This window comes from Plodia interpunctella, chromosome 16 (assembly GCF_027563975.2).
Source record: "Plodia interpunctella isolate USDA-ARS_2022_Savannah chromosome 16, ilPloInte3.2, whole genome shotgun sequence".
Classification (NCBI taxonomy): Eukaryota; Metazoa; Arthropoda; class Insecta; order Lepidoptera; family Pyralidae; genus Plodia; species Plodia interpunctella.
Genome location: NC_071309.1, coordinates 6302095 through 6318102, shown reverse-complemented (window position 1 = coordinate 6318102; position 16008 = coordinate 6302095). Strand labels below are relative to the sequence as shown.

The 16008-nt window shown below is 33.1% G+C and overlaps 1 protein-coding gene across 8 annotated transcripts in view; it reads left to right on the top strand.

The window, feature by feature from the left end:
- Positions 1-16008, top strand: part of dac (dachshund) — a 146038-nt gene that overhangs the window by 43825 nt on the left and 86205 nt on the right. For 4 of the 8 annotated variants that reach the window (XM_053756915.1, XM_053756913.1, XM_053756912.1 and 1 more), the window contains one exon: positions 12597-12736. In XM_053756915.1, the coding sequence (XP_053612890.1) occupies positions 12597-12736 (140 nt within the window). Of the gene's footprint in view, positions 1-7855; positions 7868-12596; positions 12737-16008 lie in introns of all 8 variants that reach the window. The other 4 variants (XM_053756911.1, XM_053756908.1, XM_053756914.1 and 1 more) reach the window with 2 other exon arrangements.

The following is a 16008-nucleotide window of genomic DNA, read 5'->3' as shown; positions in this document are numbered from 1 at the left end:
GGCGCTTGACACACGTCAGGTGCTGAGATAATACGGCGACGATTGAAAAAATGCAGCCGCTACAAACTTGATTGCCTACATTTCTCCCCCAGTTAACTACATGTTTTAATATTAAAACATACTTCGTCCAAAGATTTGACGAAACATGTTTTGATTTTTTTTTACAAAGCTTATGCCGATGAAACAAGTACTTAGTAGTGTAAATAACTATTTAATACTCGTGTGATATTTATCCAAATTGTTTGTCAATCTATCATGCAAATCTGGACGGATTTCGACGAGGATGATATATAGCGACATAACATATATGACATATAAATAGCATACAGGAAAAATATGCAATGAGTATTTCTATAGTTCTTTTTTTATTTCAAAATATCTGGCTAGTATAAGTTTAGGCACAATAAAAAATATAAATATAAACACAAAAAAATAAATACTTAGGTAAACTATCTAAGTAATATTTTATGTTATCAAATATTAAAACAATTATCGGTTTAAATTGTAACATTAAAAAGTATTAGTGAGCTATTAAAAAAAGTGAAAATATCTCATTACGCTATCGATCAGTCTAAAATTAAAACAGAAGAAGCAATCATAACCCGGATACAGAATACAATAGAATGATTCCCACATGCCTGGACCAAACAAAACGAGGTTTAAACATCTTCCAAACGCTGAAATAACAAACCGATTACGCCACGATCAGTGTTACGATGTGGTCCAAGTGTTGGGCGAAAAGTTACATATATTTGTGTTGTGTGCCATCAATCAAGATAAAAATTTTCATTTAGCAAAAACACACAGATGTTACAAGTTGATAAATTATGTCTTGGTATGAATTTTAGGTTTTTTTTTTAATTAAAAATAATAGTATTGTTGATAATTAAATTGTATTTTAAGAATAAGTATTTTCTGTTAATTATTTGTCCATATATAGTGTTTTATGAGGTTTTTAAATTATTTTTTTCATTAAAGGTGATACCTATTTCTAAAGAGAATACAATACACTCCTAAATATTTTTTTTTATATATAGGTAAAATAACACCCGCTATTCACTAAGATTTAAGTGTTATTTTTTATATTTTCTTCCAACTTCTATTGTCCTGAATATCATAAGAATTTTGAACGGTTTATTTTCCGCTGTGGGACTATGACTTGTGAGCATTCGTAAAAACGGTAGCGCGGCTATCCTCACTCAGCGATACAATATTTAATAGTTTTATGATGTATTATCAAAACAAATCCCAATGAGTTACTATGAACTACTGTGGTACATTTCAGCTGCGGCAATTAACAGGTCTTGATAGTTGACATCATTTTACAAATTAACTTGTATCTAGGTATTTACGTTCACTTCTGGGCACTAACCTCTAATTTCTCCATATAAATGATAAAAACAAATAAAATATATTTTTAAATGTAACTGTAAATTGTAAAGTAAACAGACAAAGAGTCTACTTAATTTATGCACTTCGTTAATATAACTAATCTTTATAAGTTATAAAAATGGAAATCCTTTTTCTTTTTCGTCTGTGAAACGTGTAAATTAGCTCTAATACCTGGTTGTTCAACTGTTGTTGAACACTGAGAGGCAACGTACACTTGCTATTTTACTTAATTGCTTTCAATGACAAGACTTGAAAGAAAAATTACTGTGTACACCAGAATGGTCAATATATTATGAAATACATACAGAGTTCTATCATAATAATCGATTTATAGCTGTCCAGTATACAACTATCATATGCGATTAATTATCTATAAGAATAAATAAAATAAAAGTTTATTTTAAGGGCACTTACATTGCATAAGTTATTACGAATTTCATCATAATAAACGTCCTTAGTTTAAATTAAAAAAAAAAATAGATTCTGAATGCATAACAACTACGCCTGGATAATATCGGATATATTTTTTCATTGATGACTTATCAGCCGATAAGTCAGCCATTACTTCACCGGTAGTAACAGTAACTTCGTCTGGCATTTACTGAAATGTTCTACAACCATATTATTCATGTTTGCTAATTGTGTTTTTTGTATTATAATAAATGCAATCAGCTTATTACGAGCATAGCCTGCGGGGTGCCTATTTTGTCGCACGGCCCATTTAACACTAGCCAGCGATTGGCGAAGATCAAACGATATTAGATCAAGCCACGATAGGTTTTTCTTTGTTTTAGATACTTCAGCCAATTTTGTATAACTAGTTAGAAAAAAAACTTTAGCAAGATTTGATAATGAAATTTCGTCCATGTTATTAGCATTCAATTACATAAGTGTTAGTCCATATTATTGGCATTCCATATGTTATTTTTTTAATTTGAACGGCGATTCGTTACCAACTTTAACGATATCAATATCGAAGTATCAAGATTATTCGTTCCGAACGCAACATATAGAGAAGCCGATACAAAAGGACTTAACATATTTTTTCTTTATATTTTATTATGAACTTCTGTTCAGTTTCCAGATGCTGAGTCTGATCAAACAAAAGATTTTTCAGATGAACTCGAATAGCTTCAGAATGTAACTATTATGTTGATGATTTACGAGTATTTTGTGTTTACTTTAAAATTCCCAAGCGCGTTTTAAATTCCAATATATCCTCGGAATATCAATCTGTTTCCTATCTGGGCACATTGTGGGATAACCGCAATCTATTTTCGTTGTAAACTTGTGCCTTGTTTTACATGTGGGGTCGTTTTGTTGACACCATAATACATTTTATAACGTAATTAGTGAAACGTGAATGTCCTGTCCATCCTGTGTCGACTACCTCTCAGGCCTTAGCCGCACAGTTTCAATGTTGTGTGGTCAATAGTGAGTTTTACAGGATTTACAAATATTAAAGCCATAAAAAATGTACACTGATACGTATAATGGTTTAACCATAACAATTAAACTAGCGAGAGAGCATATTTGTTATTCAATCACACAAATTTACTGGACGGTTTTCGATAAAATTTGTTATACGGATAAAATACAAAATAGCAAATGTGCTACTATGTAAAGGACTTTAGGATAATAAATGTATTATCTTAAAGCCCTTTACATAGTAGGTATTAAATTAAATTTGAACTCGTTTTTTAATTAAATGCGTCACAAGTAATTTACTAACAAAAGTTTAGATTAATTTAAATATTTGTGTCAGGCCATCCATACTTAATATTATTAAAAAATATAGTTTAAGAACAGTGGTTCTGAAAGCGACTCGGGCTTGACCGTTCATTTCCTAACTGCACGTCAATAGCGTCGATGTTGTTCTAATAACCTGTTAAACAAATCATAACGTTTATTTTTGTTCGGCTCTGAACGATCACACGTCCGTCCCTATTCTGTTTCAAATCTCTTGCTTGTTTTGATTATTTTAATTTTTCACTGAACATACAAAACTGTTGTATAAACAGAATGTGACGGACGCTTATTAACATCTTGAAAGAACTGAAGCACGCATATACTTCAATACACAGTTAATAATTATATTTTTTTCTAAAAATGTTACGAATTTAATTTTTGCTGACATTTTGTTTTACGTTTATGATAAGATTATTATTAAATTTATATATAGCATACGTAGGTACTGACGTACGACAAATTGTAAACAATTTAGAAATTAAATGCATCTAGTTAAAGTCTACAAATAAATTTTAAATACCACAGCATGTATATCTTTCAAGTGTCCCTATAATGGCAGTCGATGAAAAACGAACATTCTATTTTTTGCCCACAGTCGTATAGATAAAAGCCGCCGATGGCATATGTACGACTTGTATGACTCGACACTATTAGTGGCGAAATTAGATGAAATTAATTTAGAAAACGTCTGCCGACCAGGTAGCCTCTTTTTGAATTTCATTTAAAGACCGTTTTTATAAAAAAAAGGTATACAAACGGCGAGACCGGTAGCAAAACTTTGATTATTCGTGATGTACCGTAACAATATAAATAGAAAACTATTAGTATTGGAAAATAACAGCATTTATATAGAAACCAGAAGTTTAATTTGTTTTTAATTTTTTGGTAGAAAATTTTTGGCGCCAGTGGTAAAAACGCGACAATAGAAACCAAAATGTTCTTAATGGAATCCTGGTGTGTTTGAACATTTGATCTTCCAAGTCTTGCTTAATGATTTTTATTGTGTAACATTTACAAAATCTACATAAGTTTAAATAACTATACTACCCATTTTGAACTACTTTACCGAATGTAAGTATCGTGCTTTTTATTAATATTATTTGGTCGACTTGTCGTGTAAATTACAAATAATTTTAGATAAAGTGACGAAACTGATTTTGACAAGGATTATAATTATAAATTGACAAACGTTGATTTATTTTCACTCAACAATCGTAGGCGTGTCCGGGGTGACGCGGGCAGTGTGGTCACCCGTCCAGAAATTGTATAATTTACTCAAACAATCGCCGACGGAGAGTGAATGAGTGAATGACTGAATGGACACGTCGGGTTCACGGTCCATGGCAACATTCGGTACAAAACGTGCCAAACGCACGCGGCGAATCAATTCAAAGGTACAAAGTGAAAAATGCTCTCAAAGGGAAATATTTGTAACCAGCCGACTATAAATTGGGAAATTTTCTACACAATATTCACCGATAAGGGGAAAGTGGGGTAATTTTATAATTAATTTACCTAAATTAAACTAATTATCCGCCGCGAACTAAGACCTGCCGAACACAATAAATTTTTGATTAGTTTTTACAAAATTTTGTATATTTCAAAAAGGACTTAACCGATTTTGATGCCCCACGAACTTAACAATTCCATTGGTCTTACATACCTTTTAAATTTCATTAAAATCAGACATCACATACATACATACATACAAAGAATGTATTTTTGCATCAAGTAGAATGGTAGACCTCGCTCGCTTCGCTCGCTCGGTCAATAAGTATAACAAAATACGAGTAGATAATACTAAAACATAATTCAAAAATGAATATCACTATGTTTTCACCTGCATAGGAAGTACAATATTTACCTAGGTAGTGTCTATATTAAAATTTGGCGATGTCATTGTAATCTTTCTAGTTTATCCATATGGCAATCGGAACTAAGCTCATACAGCCACATTTTTAAAGACTACTTATGTATATATTAACTTCAACAAAAGAATACTAAAAACATTCTATCACAAATCCCTACAAAAGATTTTATGCAAAATTAAAATTGTCCCTTTCAAGCAGTCTCATTTTAAGCCAAAAGGGAATTTCATAGTGAGTCGGAAATGAAATAAAACTGTAATATGTCGGAGCTATTACTTCAGACAATGGCCGCGACAAAGGGAGACGTAGACAGGAGTACGCTAAAGTTACATTGATGGAGAACCTGATTGGATAAAGGCAAGTCTCATACTGCCCGACCATTTTTACTGATAGCATACATACAAACACAACCTATATTTGATAATGTATACGACCTATGTTTTTCTCGATATAGGGACAAGTATTGACATGATTTTTTAATAAAAATTAAATGACAATTTGCCTGTCCTTCTAAAGATTTTAAAGGAGAAGACTAATTTAACATTATGGTTCTTGAAAGTAAATTATGCAAAAGTATTTAAGTTTAAATCTGCAAAATTTGACTGGAATATAAACATTTCATATTAATTGGTTAAGATATAAAACTGAAAGTCTTTGATAAAGTAGACAAAGAAGCAATCACGAAGCCATTATCAAACGGATTCACCGAATTAGATACAAAACGGATTTCACTCTTTCTGAAGATGACGTTTGCGAACATTCGTCGAGTTTCCTTTGTAATTAAATATTGAAATTAAGAAATGAACAGCCGCTAATTATAAGAGCTTGTCCCCTGAGGGCTGATTATGTTGCCCCATTCCCAGAAAGGGCTGGGGACGGCTCCTGTTACAATTAATATTTAAGATTTTAATGTTGCTCTCGAAATTTCATTTGTGAAGTTAGTTTGTTGATTCGCGGGTGATAGGTATACATATTGATGATTTATGAATTAAATTGTTATGTCGTGCCTGTATATATGGTAGTGATTGTTGTTTTAAGTGATTTAATAACTTTAGTTCTCATGAAAATAGCTTCAGTAGTTTATCAAAGACCGATAGAAAAAATCACAGATGTTCATATTACGTAGATATTTTACTATTCAGTAATAATTGTTCGTAACATATGTGAACAGAAAAACTTATATTAAAACATCCGATAATGCAATAAAAAATGAAATAGACGCGAAGGAACTAACATAAATTTAACGTTTGGACATTTCAATTATCGAACCACGTGGCGTGCCAACAATGATGTTCGTGCCAACAGCAATAAAAATTAAAAAACAACTGACCGCTGTAGCACAGATAACACAAATCGAAGTAATGAAAATTTTATCTTTCTCATTCTACACTCATGAGAATCTGTTATTGACGAAGATTAACAAAAGTACAGTCACACACAAAAAACAAGGCCACATTTCCATCACTGCATAGGATAGGATGAGTGATGAGCACGCTATATTTTGTACAACACTAAGCATAGCGTTTTCATCTTTTTTCACAAAACAATACTTGTTTTTCTTGTGTCCTTATTTAAATACAATATTGCATTCAACTCAACTCCTAAGGCGAAAATTTCTATAGTATCCTACTAATATTATAAATGTTATGTATGTTTGTTATTCTCTCACGCAAAATCTACTGGACCGATTGTTATGAAATTTTGTAATATAACTTGAAATAACACATAGGTACGGTACTTTTTATTCCGAAATTCCCACGGGAGCGATGGTCCGGGGCGCAGCTAGTTTTATATAAATAACGTGTCTGTCTAGAGTATCTGTGAATAGCGTGTCTACGGACACTGTACAACACCCTAAGCTGTATCTCTATTAAGACGATCAGATCTCAAGACTTGATGATTTGAAATACCTCATGGAATGTCTTTATTAACTGTCAACAAATCAAGAGCCACCGGGTGCTGTTTGATACCTCATCAGGCAAACGTAATTAGTTTTGTAAATAAAATGCCTGGAGAAAATAAAACTCGGCTACCTGGTTGCCGAGGTGACTTGCTACATTAGTACTTGTGTTTGTGATATCAATAGATATTAAACTTTCTAGACTTAATATATTTTTTTCGTTTATATCATTAGCCAGATTTTCAGGTTGAATTCAAGTCATAAGACTTATAGATTTTAAACTATACAACATCTGATCAATAACAATATGTGTTCACATCAATGCTTTTAAGTATACCTAGTAGTTAATTTCATAATAAGCTTATAATATGACATTACACAGTTTATACACTGACATTAAATAAACATTTTTTTAATGTTATGTATAGTATTACTACATTATATTTTTAAAAGGACAAAGCGTAATTACGAAAAGATATTAAGTATTATTATTTTTTGTAAAATTATATTGTGAGGGCCAAGAATCTGTAACAAAATGATACATAATATCAGATTTAATTTCTTAATGTCTATTATGATAAAAAAAATTAAATGCCCTAGGGACATTGCACAGAGAACATCTTGCGTCCGGATCCTGGTATAATTGCAAGGTAGGAATTACCGTCGCTAACTTTCCACCCCAAACATTTTTTATTTTATTTTTATTTTTACGACACGATTAAACGCGGCTTTGCTTTCACTTTTTATTGTTATTATCTATGTGCCCTCTAATTTTTGGCTTCAATTATATTTTATTTTTGCTGTTTTATTAGATCATTTTTTTTAATTAGACATTTTTAGAAAAGCGGTACCTACTTATTTTTTTTATATTTTCAAAGTGCTTAGTGATACAAATAGTTCTATTTTCCAATTGAAATCAATAATGTGGGTCTCTGTTCTTCCTCAGGTACTTCTCAAGGTGAATAGGTATTCTGTATATCCAAGGAATGAATCTATCTTGCTGGCGACCGGAACTCGCTTAGAAAAAATAGACCAACGCTTTTTATAACCGAAATCATTTATCATGTTTGTACAGAACCAAGACAAACTGCTACTGCGCTTGAGTTTACCATAGATAAGATTAGGCTGCGTTTGTTTTACCTTGTCTTTCGATTCGTGAACAACCTACAGAACATAGACGTCCATTGTTTTAAAATTTCCGAAGACTGAGTTAATGGTAGGTCGACTAAACTAATCTGTATTACCACTATCTAAACCAAAAAAGAGTAATAAAATTAAAAATTAAAATGATCTAACAAAGTTACGAAATATTACGTATCTACGGAAACATTCATTGCGATATCTAAACAATCGAATACTTAAAATAATTATTTGAAAAAAAAAATAGTTACACGAAATATTCCAACAAAAACGTAACAGCTCTAGGATAAAACATCAATGAATGAACAACCCATACGTTTATATCATAAGAGCCGCTTTCATCTGACACAGAGAGAATATTTTTGGAAGTAACGGTTTTAAAGAGTTTAATTTAATACATAAACATTCCCATACGAGTCGTAGTGCCGTGTCGTGTAAATAAATCGGATGTTCGGGATTTAAAAACAAAAAAAAAAGATTATGACTATCATCGGAGCATCGGCTGTCAGCGAGATGTTTTTGGACTTTTTTTTAAACTTTGTAGGCAAGGATGTTTACGCCACGTGGACGTTATGATTTAGTGTCAGTAATTGGTAGTGAGTATGAAGAGTCTAATACAAATATAATAACAAAGACTCTAAATCTATTAATAGTGCCTATTGTTTGTCTTGTTAATAGCTTCATGTGGTTCATGAGAGTTTTTATGCAGTTTATACTAAGATAATAGCTTAGTCTGAATCAATTTTCATTTTTAAGTAATTTTAGTATATCTAGTGCAATTGTGAAATCTGATGTACTAATCTAAATTTCCACTAGATGGAGGTATTTCTAAAAATCATATCAATCGATTTGAATAAAATAATATGCCCCCAGAAAACCAGTTATACACACTCGACAAAAACAAGTCGTCTAGATCTCTTATTAGCTAGGCATATAATTATAGGTAATTCTATTACGTTAGCTACTAAACCGAGCATGCTAGACTATTAAATAGGTTAATATGAAAAAAAAAAGCATAACATTCTGCATAACTTGTGTATTCGTCAATCGGGATTTATTCGATATGTTTGCCAAACTATCTATCAGGGTAGGTCTGTCAGGACTATCTGGGGATTCCATTGTGGGTGGTATTTGATCAGCGGCGGGCGTGAGTGATGAATATTGCCAGTCAAATATAACAAAAAGCAAAACTAGCGGGTGTAAGTTACAGTGGGGTTGGCTCGCGGAAAGACTGCTGTGTACAGAGAGGCTAGTGCTGTTATAGTTGTTTCATTGCATTGAGTTCGGTGGCTATGTTTAAATTTATACATTTTGTTACGATCAAAAGCAAGTGTACATATTTTGGGTAATTTTCCCAATTAACTTTTTGTCAGAAGCCGAAATTTGGATTTATCAAGAGATGAGGCCTAGGTGAAAGGATCTATCACAAATTGTAGTTCTAAATAGTATTTTCTATTTCTGATTATCTTTATTTTTATTTGTTATAATTGTAGGATTTAGGTACACCTACTTACAACTTTGAATTATGACATTCATGGTAAAACATAAAAAATCTACATCGGCTTATCTACATGGGAGTTGCTAAATCGTGTCAAACTTACGTCACACCACTGAACCCTACCGATTAAAAAGTGCATATATGTAGATTGCAATTGCACTCGCACCCTCTGTGACATGCCAGTCTTTTACTTAGCTCAGCGGTGTAAATCGCTCGGAAATCGTTCAGCAATAAATCGAACGCTTTTTAATGGTGGTTTATCGCATGCGCTTTGCGGTATTCAGATTACGGGTATGGCCTAAGTGGCGGCGAGGGAGCGCCACGTGTTCCTTATCTGTGTCCCTCGACACTTACAGTATTCGATTTTGTTGCGCCATTTCAACTTTTATTTATTTATTATTGATTTTATTATACGAATACTAGAAAATGTAACATTTTACGATAGGTATTATTGTGGTTCTGTGAGATTATGAGAAAGAGAATTTAATGTTAGATTTTTAAAAGCAGTTTTATCAAACATTTCACATGCAGAAACATTTACTTGGACTTTTTATAGGTAGGTACTTACACAAAACCTTCCAAATTATGTTATATTTTACATAACATGATGTAAAATAATGTATGAAATCAATATATATTTATATTCTATAAATAATAATATATAAAGGAAACAAATGCAATTCTCGTTACGAATGTTGCGTGAACGTAAAATGTTTTTATCGGATATATATTACTTCATAATAACATTAATTAGGTTACAAATTTTATTATTTGTACAGTAAATAAATATAAGCTTTTCAGGTCAGTAGACAAATAAATGTACCTTATCAGTCGGGCAAAAAAAAACGAAAAAAAGAAAAAAAAAATAGTAGCGACTAGCAGTCGCTCCGTAACCGAAAACGCAGCAATCCAACCTAATGGAGTGTCTCATAATGACGGTTGCTGACATAAAAATAAATAGGCGAGAGTCGGTTTCTGCGTAAGCCGATACTATGATAACAGCATCGCCCCTCGATAATTGCGACTGGCCTGGTACCTAATAATGTTAGGATTATACTACTGGTGTAATTGATCTGCGGATGTCTTCGTGTGTGATACGTGACTATTTTCGCAATGTTTTCCGCGATTTAATAGGATTATCGATGATAACTCGTTGCGATGTGGTATTTACGAAAATTGATGCTAGTAGTTTTGAGAATAATGATAATAGGTATATCTATCGTAAAAAAATTGATGTGATAGAAAAAAGTTGTCAAGGAAGACTTTGTAATAATTTGTCAGCATAAAAGTTGTTTAAAGTATCTGATCTAGGTAAAGCATTTATCTTCTTTAGATAGATAAATCAATACAACTGTGTAGAAATAATTTTAATGGCTTACGATCCAGTGATGCAAACTAAAAACAACGGTAGATAAAAATTATGTAAATAGACGATGATCTTTCATGATCATTTATGATGATCTCATTCATCTAAAAAAGTGGGAAAAACACAGTAAATCACGAATTATATAGCTGTTGATTCGGTTTGTATTTCTCTTTGCGTGTCGAAACTCTTCATTAAGTACTTTTGTTTTATATTTTCCCAGACCCTCATGTTTGTTGTGAGTTTACATGTAACATTTACATTAGTCGCTTGTACTTTTTTTTCCTAAGTAAAAACTTGTTCAAACTTGTAAAAAATATGTCTGAATCTGTGTTGAGTTGCGCCACAGCCTCATTGGAAGTCAACAATAGATCGTCCTGAGCGCGGATGTTGCACACGGGTAAAAGATTTCGACAATTCTTTGTTGGCATTTTTATATGTCAACATTTATATACTAGACATCAATATACTTCTTCATTTGTCTTTTAAGAAGTATAGTCATTAAATTCGCGCCAAACTTTAAACTGTCTACCTGGCTTATTAGCCAAGTAGACAGTTTAAAGTTTATTCTACTACTACTATTGTAGTAGTAGCGATACAGATTTATTTCTTCCTGACGGAAAAATACATTTTCACAGGTAAAAACAATATTTTGTCCTGGTAACATTGTTTCAGATGAGACCTGTGGGCTTAAGGGCAAAGATTTAGGTGACAAACTTTATTGCGGCCGGAATATACTGTTGTCTATTACTGGACCATAAATCACGGATGGGAAAACAATAAGCGTGAAATTGTGGAAACTGCGGCGGACATCTTCGGTATTAAATCTTAGGGGAGTGAAATAAATAAAAATAAATCTGGCAACCCCACGCTAGGACTTGATTTATTTGTTAAGTGTTCTGAGATTGTACGGGCTTTACCGTTTGTAATTTGATTTTAATTATTAATTTGTGGATATCATGAGATACGGTAAAAAGTCAGCAAATTTTGAAAGTTTTTTATTTCAATTATGAATATTGTTCTCGACATGTAAACCTATGATTTTTGGTGGTCTATCTTTTCTTTGATAAGTGAAAATAAAGTAGGCTGTAAAATATAACTTAATATACTTACGGTTCAGAGTAACTAACAAGAACCATCATTGCCAGAAAATTTCATAAATTGTGTACCTATACAAAAACAGGTCCCTTGCTGAACGGAATTGTGCATCCATGGCATTTGTGCAGACTGAAACTCAAATAAGACAAATTTAAATTTGCTGGCGTATGCACAAATTTTGTATGGAAGGAACTACAAAAATAAGTTTGCAATGATTTTCTGATGTAATATTTTAATAAATTTTTCGCTGTACCTATCATTCCGTATTATACATGCAAGCATTCTCCATATTATTATTAACTAAGTGCTTATAGTATTAAATACTGGAACCACGCTAAATTTCTTGATCTCACCAATCAAGTCCGTAGATATTTCCGTAGATGTTCAATGATGATGGAATGTTGGACAAAAAGAGCCAAAAAGTCCATTTCAGCTTATGTTATGACATAACAGGGCACTGGTTTTCAAGGACAATTAAAGTAGTCACATATCTCGCTGATGAAACCTAGATTTAAGTAGTTTAGGTTAGTTAACGTTAGTGCTAAGTGCCCCGTCCTAAACGGCAGTAACGTGCTACTATGTCCGTAGCTCCAGACCGGGCCGACCTCCGAAGCGCGCGTCGGGCGTGGGTCTCTCTCTGGCCGCAACGCAGTTCACCGGACACCCCTTCAAGAAGCACCGTATGGAGAACGGAGACTACTCGCCTTACGAAAACGGACATATGAGTGGTGAGTCGCTTTCTGGTACTATTATGACCCACTTTCACTTATTTGAATGTGTAAGTTATATTTTCTGCAAAAATGTAGTTAATATTTTTTAAAATTTTGGTTTTACATTTGGTGGTGACCGGCCAGTTGACGTCAACCTTCTTTGGGAATGCTGTTGTCACCTCTTATCTGTCTAGGCTGCATGGTTTTACGTCCCTTTTACTTCGTACGACATCCAAGTTAGGATATGGATTGATCCTGTTTTAGAGCGCGAACCACACGTCTCGACCCGTATTTTAACCCAGTCTCCCTATATTCAGGATGCAAATTAATACATATTTAGCTAGAAAGCACCGTGTTCAAACTACATTGTTACAAAATTTGCCGTTTTTCTTGACATAAGTTTAGTATTGGCACATAAAATGTACTAAGTGTTCATTTTGGTGATGATAAAATTAACTTATCAATCATCTTGACATGTACAAATATTTTGCTTATATTTTTTATTAAATTCTAATAAACACAGTAAGTATTTAAAAAGAATGTTATCAAAATAAAATCATTTAAATGAAATTATAAGGAAGTCGTTGACATACGAAGATAAATGATCTATATTTTGCTGTATATTCGCTGTAGTATAAATCAAAACTGCCCCATGACACGTGATAATATCAAATCGGGATTCGTAAACCCGGCAGGCCCGGATATGAACTCCCGTATACCTTCCTCATCTCGTATACAAATTACACAAATACAAAATTATCCCAACACAAACGGAGAAAAGGGAATAAAGTGATTAAATAGAGCTCAGCGCAAGACGGCTAGCAATCAATCATTTTTGTCGCTTACGGCTTTGTTGATTCAACTGTCATACGTCTCTCTTGCTCTTATATGTGTCGCATATCCCATCTCGTTCTGCCATGAAGTGTCGTGCCAGACAAGGGAGCAATTACATTCGTGATCTTGCATAAGCGGCACTTGCTTATCGCACTGCCTCATTCGACTTTGAGGTAGTTAGTTCGCTTTTTTCCGTAAATTTGCAATTCGAAATACTCTCGTCACCGGAATGAGCACGGAATTCCTGTTCGTTTTGTTACTGCTATGTTACTCATCCATTGTATAATCAACGGACTGTTAATCATCTATACTATGCCAGAGTCATCCTCGAAGCTCAGTGTCCACAAAAAATATGATTACCTTAAACTTTGGCTGTGCTTACGATTAGGTTACGGATTAGGTTTTGTTAGCTTGTAACACTTTTTGAAATAGTAGTTTCTTCAAGAGAGCTGATGGAACTACTTTTGTTTTCAGATCTCTTTTTTCAGAACGCTGATACTTGGCTGACGGATGGAAAAATAATGTTTGAAGTGTTTGACCCAAAACAGAACCTATTACGCAACTATCATACGCCTTAAACATCTCTTCAAATTAGTCTCGCTATATATTTGGTCAACAAAACAAAGTTATATTTTGATAGTTGTGAGATTCCTCTTGTCATTAGCTGTCTTGTGTTTAAGCATTACTTGTTATTGTATTAGACACGTCCGTGCTCAGTTGGTTTTAATTATTTTACAATTAGCCGGAAGATGGATGGTTCTCGTAAGGGGATTGTTTCGAGATTTCAAACTTTCGATCAATCTTTACTACGTCCCGATAGATTTTGGTACTTTGTTAGAAACGTTTAGTTTCAAAAAATAAATATTTAATAAATGTATTAAAATAGTTCATTGAGAAATGAAAAGTTTTATAAATAGGACCGAATCAAATGGAAATAGGGATACTCGACAACAAAAATTTTAATAGACAATTTATATTTATGTAAAAATTTCAATTTATTTTTCAATTGATTTTAATCAATAAATAAGTAAAATATTTATTAAATATTCATATTAATTTTGATCAGAATTGTAAATAATAAAATGTAATACTTACATAAATCTCATTGAATCAGAAAGCAATTTCAGTATATCTATTTTAAAGCTGTCGTAATTAAATTCGTGCACGTATCAAGTTGTTCCGCTGGGCGTCTACGTACAGAGCTCCAGAGTTAAGCCAATATTATTTTGACGAGTCGTTGACAGTGGTTTACAGTTGATGAAACCGAACACACGCATACATATGAAACTTCTAGGAAGGTGAACACTCACATCAATAAAATATATCATGCATACGTCACACATTCGCGACAGCAAGCGTGTAGGAGAGAGGAGGCGGGTGGCCCATTTTCACCCTGTGAAATAATAGGATACGAAAACATCGGAGGCAGAATATAATCCTCCTACGAAGGTTGAGCGGAATGGAAATAGGAATATGAAATGCACGAAAGGGACGTGTTTGGCCCACGTGCTCGTCGAAAGGGTTACCGATGTTTATCTTTAGACGGTAAATCAAAATCGATGCTAGTTCCGTGCGGCTTAAATTTGTGATAAGATCATATTTCCGATACATTGCAGTTTTTATTTCGGATATTACGCCGTCAACGTAGCGTAATATCGAATCGAAAGTTTAATTATGCACTCGTGCTTGGCATAATCCAGGTTTGAATTCCGTCTTCTATGCCAATTTCTCAGAATACAGAAAATAATTTTTCTTTAACTATCTTAAGGTCAATTGAAAATCTCTCTTAGTCAAATTGTAGAACATAATGTTACGATTCTTGACGTCTTTGATATCGATTGACAACCCTAAAATTAGGAAACCGGTATGAAAATGATGTGTTGATAATAATTAAAGGTTGTACTGTGTCGTTTGGATGTTATAACGGGGGGATAATGCAAAGCATTATAACATTACTCGGTGGGGTATAAACCTCTACGTTCTGATTGAATTCCGAGACTAAAATTAAGTAAGGATTTGGCTGTTTATGTTAGGGGTGCGATGGATCAGTCAATTTACAAATCTCTGTCTGTTCGCGCCTTTGTTCCCTTGTTCTTGTTTTGGTGCTGTGTTTTCGATTGCAATTTAGTAACATAAATACAACAGTGGCTTTTAGTTGTTTGGGATTGTAAATGTGATTAGTGCCATCATTAACTTTGATTAGGTTAAAATTATTATTGATAAACAGAAATGTTCTAACACATTTTGTTTCACATAGTTATACATACATACAATACATGAGTAGAGACACATCTAAGGTATTCCACAAACAAAGGAACATACTATGTAATATTGGCGCCTACGCTTACTTTTGTGAAATACCAAATTAAATTGTGTTGCCATTCCACCATTTAAATGGGTAGCCGATGAGGAATTCTTCGTTGATGGGAACATGAATACTTTCTTCCTAGGGAGCA